Source organism: Macrobrachium nipponense, chromosome 28 (assembly GCF_015104395.2).
Source record: "Macrobrachium nipponense isolate FS-2020 chromosome 28, ASM1510439v2, whole genome shotgun sequence".
NCBI lineage: Eukaryota > Metazoa > Arthropoda > Malacostraca > Decapoda > Palaemonidae > Macrobrachium > Macrobrachium nipponense.
The window spans coordinates 64838691-64847288 of NC_087217.1; the positions used below are offsets into that span (position 1 = coordinate 64838691).

Below are 8598 nucleotides of genomic sequence, written 5' to 3' on the forward strand. Positions count from 1 at the left end.
GGGGAATCATTCTACAAGCAAAAAACTTCGGGTGTAGTATGGGTAGTCCTTTAAGTCCTGTTCTAGCCAATCTGTACATGGAATACTTTGAAACTACAGTAATAAATGCAATAAAACCCAAAAACATGCTGTGGATGAGATACGTGGATGATATCCTAACATTTTGGGATAATAGGTGGGGCAATTTCAATGAATTCCTCTCGAAATTAAATACATTAGTTCCCAGCATCAAATTTAAAGTTGAATGGGAAACAGACAACAAAATTCCTTTTCTTGATGTTTTAATAATCAGAGATACGACAGAATACAAATTTACCATATACAGAAAACCAACGTTCTCACTCATACATTCACTACTTTAGCTATCATGACATTTCTATCAAAAATAGGTGTAGCTAGTACTTGTTCTTAAGGGCCTTACGAATTTGTTCCCCAGAATTCCTGGAAAAAGAATTTGAACTAATTCGCAAGCAACTTTCGTCTTTTTAAAATATCCTGACCATATATTGAGAAAGCAATTCACAAAGCTAACGTAATTTTCTACCGACCCCCTAAAGACAAGACCAGAGATACACCCAACAATAAAATAATAATTCCCCACCTGGACACGATTAAGAGAATAACCAACCCCCTCGGAAAATCGAACCCTTTTGTATTTACTTACCCAAACACCTTAGCCAAATCCTGATTAACGTCCAACAAAAGACATCTCCAAAGGACTCTGGGGTATACGAAATCCCATGCCAGGACTGTGACCAATCTTACTCGGATTTTTACAGGTAAATCCCTTCCCCAGAGATTAATACAACACAACGGTCAGTTAGGTATGGACAACAGAACTCGGCTATTTTCAACCATATAAATGAACCATAACCATAGAATAAACTGGAATTTGTCACGTGTAATTTATAGCAGCAACTGCCGGTACAAGAGTCAAATGATGGAATCGGCCTTAATAAAAGAGAGGCAGGTAATGAAACATCTCAAAAGGAGGATGGATTTCGGACACGATCGACAACGTCTTCATTCAAACCAACCCTTAAGAAGATTAAAGGAAGATTATCAGCGGGGGTGACTTAAAATGGCTTGTTTTGTGGATGGACCTCTTGGTATAAATACCACCTTTTCTGTAAACTTTTCTCATTCATCTACCTGAAGAGGGAGACAGCAGTCTCTGAAATATAGTACTTTTTCTCTATTTTGGTGTTTTATGGGCTCCTTTTATATATATATATATATATATATATATATATATATATACACATACATATATATATATGTGTGTGTTGTGTGTGGGTGTGTGTGTGTATGAAAAACAGTCTGAACTGAACGTTTGCTTTTCCTACGAACCCATAACTGACAGCTACATAGCCAAAGAATGTCGGTCTGAATTACGCAAGCTACCAACTGATTCTGCTCTCGTACCAAAATATGAGACATTTTCTTGACATGCAGACATTTTCACACTTGATTTCAATTTTTAATTGCTGCGCATTGTACTTTATGTTCTGTTACACTTTTCTTTGAAATTTCGCACAAATCGTCATGCAATATTTCGTCACCCTGTTACCTCGGTACGTTTGGCCGGATGAACCTTGCGACATGATGTCATTAAACCTCCACATGTCAACATTGCATTTTTTTTTAAGAAATCCGTTTTCGTCATCCCTGACCTTTCTGTAATGCGTCTTCAAACGTCGGATGCGTTTAAGTGAGTGAAAATACGCAGTTTTTTGCTTACGCGGGGAGTAAGCCAATAAACTACTTTGCGGTGGATGTTGTTCTTGCTGTTGTTGTTCTTGTTTGGGGGTGGGGGGGGGGGTTTAGGAAAGTCCCCCTGGAAATGCCTAAAAAACGCAAAAATACGCGGTTTTTCGTTACGGGGAAGTAAGCCTACAAAACTAATTTGTTGTTGTTGTTGTTGTTGTTCTTGCTATTGTTGTTTTTGCTGAGGGAGGGGGGGGGGGGTGGTAGAGAAGTCCCCCTGGAAAAGCCTAAAAGGGTGAAAAATACGCGGTTCTTCCGCTCACGTGCGGTTTTCGCTCACGTGGGGAGTAAGCCTATAAACTACTTTGTAGCTGTTGTTGTTGTTCTTGCTGGGAGGGGGTAGGCAAGTCCCATGGAAAAGCCTAAAAAGATCTGCAAGAGGTGTTTTGCGTTCATTTACAGATACAGGAATTTTAGGATGAGGTATTTTTTATTTATTTATTCAACCTCATTCTTTACTTTCACCATCCTACATTCTTCTTCATTCTTCCCAGGACGAGTGTCGAGACATCGGAGCCGCCTTGATCCTGGAAGTCCTGGATTTCCTGCAGTTTTCGGACGACGAGCGACTCGAGAAGAAGGTTTGGCTACGCTGCTCTTTAATTAAGCTTTCCAGGAGCTCTCTCTCTCTCTCTCTCTCTCTCTCTCTCTCTCTCTCGGTGAATTATGAACTGATTAACCTAAGTGCTTTAAGTGGAATTTGGTTTCAAGATTATTACTTAATCAATTGATGCTACAGGATCTGATGACGATTCTTTTGTGTGAGTGTGTGTGTGTGTGGGTGTGTATGGTTGCGGTTGTTGTTAGTGTGTGTGTGTGTGTGTGTGTATGTGTTTGTTTGCGGTTGTTGTTAGTGTGTGTGTGTGTGTGTGTGTGTATGTGTGTTTGTTTGTGGTTTGGGGGCGATTTGATTTCGCCTTCATTCTCCTAGTGTCTTTCCAAAGTTTGCCTGATGTTATTGTGTTAGACCATTCCTGGTTCCTCTCAAGTAATTGTTTAAACCTGTCCAACGTCTTAAATGAAATGCTATAAATGACGTTCGTTAAAAAAAAAAATGAGGTAAACTCTTATCAAAACCGGTCACGATCCTCTTGACAACGATGACGAACCTACCATAACAATGCGATTCGATTCTCTTTCCAGGTCTCCTCCGATCCGCCTTTCGCTGTTGTTTACATCGCCGTCATCCTGCTCTTCTTCGCCGCCTCCGTGTTCGTAGTCTTGGTCAAGTACATGAGGAAGGAGAGCGAGTCGTCCCGACTGGAGCACTTCTATCAGAATTATCAAGACGGCAAGCGGGCGCGGTGAGTGAGTCCATGGTTTGGTTGGTTAGTGGATGAGTTATCCTGTTGCCGTCAGCGCACCTCACGCGGCGCACTGCAGGCATTATTAAAGGTTCTTTGTAGCGTTCCTTCGGTCCCTAGCTACAGTCCATGTCATTCCTTTTACTGTACCTCCGTTCATATTCTCTTTCTTTCGTTTTTCTTTCACTCTCATCTAAAAATGGTTTCATAGTGCAACTGCGATGTTTTCATCCTGTTAGCTACACCTTTTCCAAACCTTGTTACTGCCAATTTCCGTCTCAGCGTTGAATAACTTCATAGGTTTCAGCGTTTGGCTTTTGGCCTAAACTCTACTTTCTATTCTATTCTAGACCCATTTGGTAAGGAAACGACTGGCTTATTGGTTGCAAGCTGATGACCTTTCTCGCTTATTCTATGCAGTTGCTGAGCCTTTCCGAATAATAATAATAATAATAATAATAATAATAATAATATCTTGGGAGTAGACCCTCTCTTAAAAAAGTCTTGTTGTTCCTTATCAAGGCTTTCCCAGTGTTTTAGCAACATTGAGAAATCCTTGATAAGGAAAATAGAAAAGACTCTATACAAAATTAACCGAGCTGATGCAGCAATCCTTTTTAATAATAATAATAATAATGATAATAATAATATACAATAGTCATTTTTAAGGGCAAAAGGTTATTTAAAAGTTAATATCTTCTGTCCTCTTCATACTTCCAGTTTGATCGTACGTTACGACACCGAGGGAAGGCCGCTGCCGATCAAGACAGCTTATTCCTCCGCCCGCCGAAGTATTATCCCCCTCGACATCGGCACCCCATCCCCGACGCCTTCAGAGGTGCAGACGCCCTTGGATACGCCGAATTCCTCCATCGCAACGGTGCCTCCGCTAGGACTCCTGGAACATGACTTATAAAGGATTGGCTGTCCTTAGGATTCGTGTTTTTTCATTCAGCTGGAAGAGCGTCTTACTGAGAACAGATGCAGCTGGACGCGCTTTCCAAACCTGGATTGTTGTTTACCTTCCGCATGAAATGTTTGTTTTTGTTTGTATGGTGCTTTTACGTTGCATGGAACCAGTGGTTATTCAGCAACGGGACCAACGGCTTTACGTGACTTCCGAACCACGTCGAGAGTTGAACTTCTATCACCAGAAATACACATCTCTCACTCCTCAATGGAATGGCCGAGAATCGAACCCGCGACCACCGAGGTGGAACGCAAACGCCATATCAACCACGCCACTGAGGCGCATTCCGCAAGAAATGAAGTTGACTCATTACCTACGATTTCCGTCACAAACTACTATTACTCCTTTTGTACGAGAATAATTGGAACCAATGCATGATAAGTTTGTTGGAAGAAGTGATAATGAAAATATAAAGGCAATTTATTGAGTGAAATAAATTACAAAACCGGTTAAAGTTAAGTGTATCTTAGTTTAACCAGACCACTGAGCTGGCTAACAGCTGCTCTCATAGGGCTGGCCCGAAGGATTAGATATATTGACGTGGCTAGGAACCAACTGGTTACCTGGCAACGGGACCTACAGTTTATTGTGGGGTCCGAACCACATTAATCATCGAGATATGAATTTCTAATCACCAAAAATAACTTCCTCTGATTCAACGTTGGCAGAGGGGGGAGTCGAACTCGCGACTACCAAACCGGTAGGCAAGTACGTAAACCACTCGTGCAACGAGGAACACTTGCAAAACCGATAATTGGTGTCAGAGGTGACACAGACGTTGGCAAGGTGAAAGAAAGAAAGAAGGGGAAGTCGGAAAGACCGATTCGCGCATCCCCGAGGCCTTTTCCTAAAAACTAACCATAGAATCTTCTTGAAAATAATCTCCTTATGATTCCTACGCCCAAATTAACACGAATGTATTTTGCAACTAACCTAACCTAACCAAACTTAACCTAACCTAAGGTGATAAAAAAAAGGGACTGGTGCACTACTATAAAAAAGAAGTAAATTCACATCAACCGTGCGTTTGGTGTCTAGGCCAGTCCCTTAAGACACTCCTGATTGGCTGTTGATAAGCCAATCACAGGGCTGGAAACTCTCGGTCTCTCTCGAGAGTTCACATAGGCAGGATGTATGTTCGACTTCTCCTGAGAGATAATTTTGAAAGACGTATCCCTCAGGAGAGGTGGAACATAGATCCTACCCATGTGAACTCTCTCGAGAGACTGAGATTCCAGCCCTGTGATTGGCTTATCAACAGCCAATCAGGAGCGTCGTAAGGGCCTGGCCTAGACATCAACTGCACGGTTGATGTGAAACTACTATAGTATGCATCTCGGGAATTTGCAACCGGTTCAAGTGTGGCATATCTATTGATCGGAAATGAACGAATCGCCATGTGAGACTAATCCTCCATTGTTCATACGAGTCTTCTGGAGAGAGAGAGAGAGAGAGAGAGAGAGAGAGAGAGAGAGAGAGATTCTTGTAATCTAGTGACGATTTTAGCGTTCTTAAGTTTGGTCTAAAGCGGCAAGACATTATCATAATAAAAAAAATATCGCATCCACGATATTTGTAAGTTTACTGAGAAAGCATTCCAGTGCATGGGGTATAATTATTAAAGACGACTTTTATGGAATAAAGTAAGTTAACAACCTAGCCAGCTCTTCAGAGAAATTCTAAAGACAAATTTAACTAAACAAGAAACAAAGAAAAAAGAAGCTTACGTGAACTGATTTTATGGGACGGCCTTCGCGTTTCACGTTACGTAGAATGGATTCTTTTCAGGTGATACTGTATTAGTAAAAAACTCGATTAAATAGAATGCTAAAGTCATCCACGTATGCGAACGCACATCCACACTCACACACAACCACATTGCGACTGCTGTCAGCTGTCCGTATGTAGTAGATTATCAACAAAACATTGATCGTTAAGTTGGAATTTGCCGTGTGAAGAATACGCAAAGGTTTGTGAAGCGTTATTTTCAGTTTTCTTTCACTGCGCAAGTTACCATGTGACACGAGCACTATTTTCAGTAGCTTGGTCCTAGCATTCATTCGCGCTGTTGCACTCAAATTGCTTTGTTCTAAACTTTATTCACGATTTAGTGGCTTTTCCTGCCTTTTCACTCTTTCGACCCTTGGTTTTAGCTTTATTGAAACCTCTCGTCGACTGGCCCTACCTTTGTTCCTTGAACTATTGTCCCTTCGATCATTTTTGTCACTTCGGGAAATATTAAACACCTTGCGAGTCGAGTCGTGGAAAGTGGACTCTACAAGTCGTTGATGTCGTCTTGAAATTCGTAATATGAAATTTAGAGTCTGGAATTGACGGCAGTGGGTCACAAGAAGACATCCGAGAAGCCAAGCGAGTGAGCATTTGCGAAAATATCCTTTTTCTCTCTATTGGTGAATTTTTGTCCTCGGAGGATTTTCATTTTTACTTGAACTATATTTGTTTTCACGCGAATGGTGAACATTGTTTTCACTGATGTTCAACGAATTCAATTTTTCCCCCACTCGGGATGGTGTTTTGATTATCTGTTTCCAGATACATTAATAGATTTCTTCACTTCACTGCGTCAGCTCACGTGTTTGTACGTTATAAACAAACGAGGCCTTTTAAGGCTGTTTTTCTAAAGATTCCGGCTAATGGAGCACCTCACGCAATCAGGCGATAATTTTTGTCGAGGAGGAATGTTAACTTTTATGAAGTGCAGTGAGGTTTGGGCACTCTTTATTATAGAGTAGAAAGGACCCTTAGTTTGAATGATGGGCAATTTGTATGCATTGGTGAGGAAATATATCAAGACTTGTATTTGTTATTCGCTGAGTGAATGAAGGTTTCATAGGGCAGTGAGTATTCATTCTCGATCTGTGTATACTTGTGATGACATATAATGAAGACTTACATTCATTGGCTGTGCGTGAAAAGAACATCCTTCGGGAGAGGATTAGTTACCCCAGTGCACTGTAGGCATTAATTGATGTTCTTTGCAGTGTCCCTTCGGCCCTTAGTTGCAACCCTTTTCATTCCTTTTCTTGTACCTCCGTTCGTATTATCTTTGTTCCACTATCCTTTCCACCCTCACCTAACAATTGTTTCATAGTCCGCAAGGTTGTTCTCCTATTACGCCTTTCAAACCTTTTACTCTCAATGTTCCTTTCATCGCTGAATGACCTCGCAGGTCCCAGTGCCTGGTCTTTGGCCGAAATCTCATATTCCAGTCCATTTAAAGAAAATAGGTATGTGGCAATGGACATCTGTCAAATTTTGCATAATCATTATGAGTGTATTACAGTTGTGGCTCATGATTCTTTGCGTCTAATGGGCTTTTTATTTATGAGAAACTCATGGTTTTACTATCTACAAGTTATAATGGATGCTACGTTGGATTGTTATCTGCGCTTCACCTATCCCGAGGTGCTAGTACTAAACATCTTATGGTAAATGTAAAGTAGACGGCCACAGGAAGTAATCGTTATTTAATATAATTTATTGACCACACGATATAGAAATGGGTGCATATAATACTTTGATCGCCGAGGGGCTATAGTAGATTCACATCAACCGTGCATTTGATGTCTAGACCAGTCCCTTACGACGCTCCTGATTGGCTGTTGATAAGCCAATCACATGGCTGGAAAGAAGTCTCAGTCTCTCTCGAGAGTTCACATAGGAAGGATGCATGTTCCACCTCTCCTAAGGGATACTTTAGAAAGACGTATCACTCAGGAGAGATGGAACATAGATCCTAACCATGTGAACTCTCGAGAGAGACAGGGTTTCCAGCATCGTAAGGGACTGGCCTAGACATCAAATGCACGGTTGGTGTGAATCTACTAAAGTACTAAACACGGCGTCCCAAGGAGCGTCCGCCATGTTTACAATAAGCCAAAGTAACAGCACCGTTATAATGATCTAGACAAAGGTATGGATTTTAAAACCACGAAAACAATCCTCCTTTTGGCCAGAGGCCAAGCACTGGGACTTATAAGGTCATTCAGCTCTGAAACGAAAACTGGCAGTAATAAGGTTTGACAGGTGCAACAGGAGGAAAACCTCCCAGTTGTACTAAGAAACAGTTGATAAAGAGGGTGGAAAGTCAGATGAAAGAAAGAGAATATGAACGGAGTTACAGTAAAGGAAATAGAAGAGGTTGCAGCTAGGGGCAGAAGGGATACTGCAAAGACCCTTACGTAATGTCTATAGTTCACCAAATAAGGTGCACTGACGGTACTAGCACGCCACCCCCCTCTACGGGGTCAAGTTACCTTTTTGGAAAAACCCTCATGTTGGTTCTCGAGTTGTTTGCCTGGACAGATTGATTGATCAACTGTAGCTGATCTGGCGTTACACTTACCTGAGTTGTCAGATTGTGGAAGAGCAACTACTAAAGTTCAAAATGGACCAGTTGTGATCTATTTTGCATCTGCAGCTGCCCCTCCTGTTCAACATGTACAGTACACCCAGTGTTTCTTTATCCCCTGTGGTGAAGAATATATATATATATATATATATATATATATTATATATTATATATATATACAAACA

At 41.2% G+C, this 8598-nt stretch overlaps 1 protein-coding gene across 1 annotated transcript in view; it reads left to right on the top strand.

Annotated features, from left to right (window-relative positions):
* Positions 1-5087, top strand: part of LOC135201363 (uncharacterized) — a 9379-nt gene extending 4292 nt beyond the window's left edge. Inside the window, exons 2-4 of the mRNA XM_064230209.1 lie at positions 2262-2348; positions 2911-3071; positions 3792-5087. Of these exons, the coding sequence (XP_064086279.1) occupies positions 2262-2348; positions 2911-3071; positions 3792-3987 (444 nt within the window). The 3' untranslated portion in view covers positions 3988-5087. The remainder of the gene's footprint in view (positions 1-2261; positions 2349-2910; positions 3072-3791) is intronic.
* The last annotated feature ends 3511 nt before the right edge of the window (positions 5088-8598 follow it).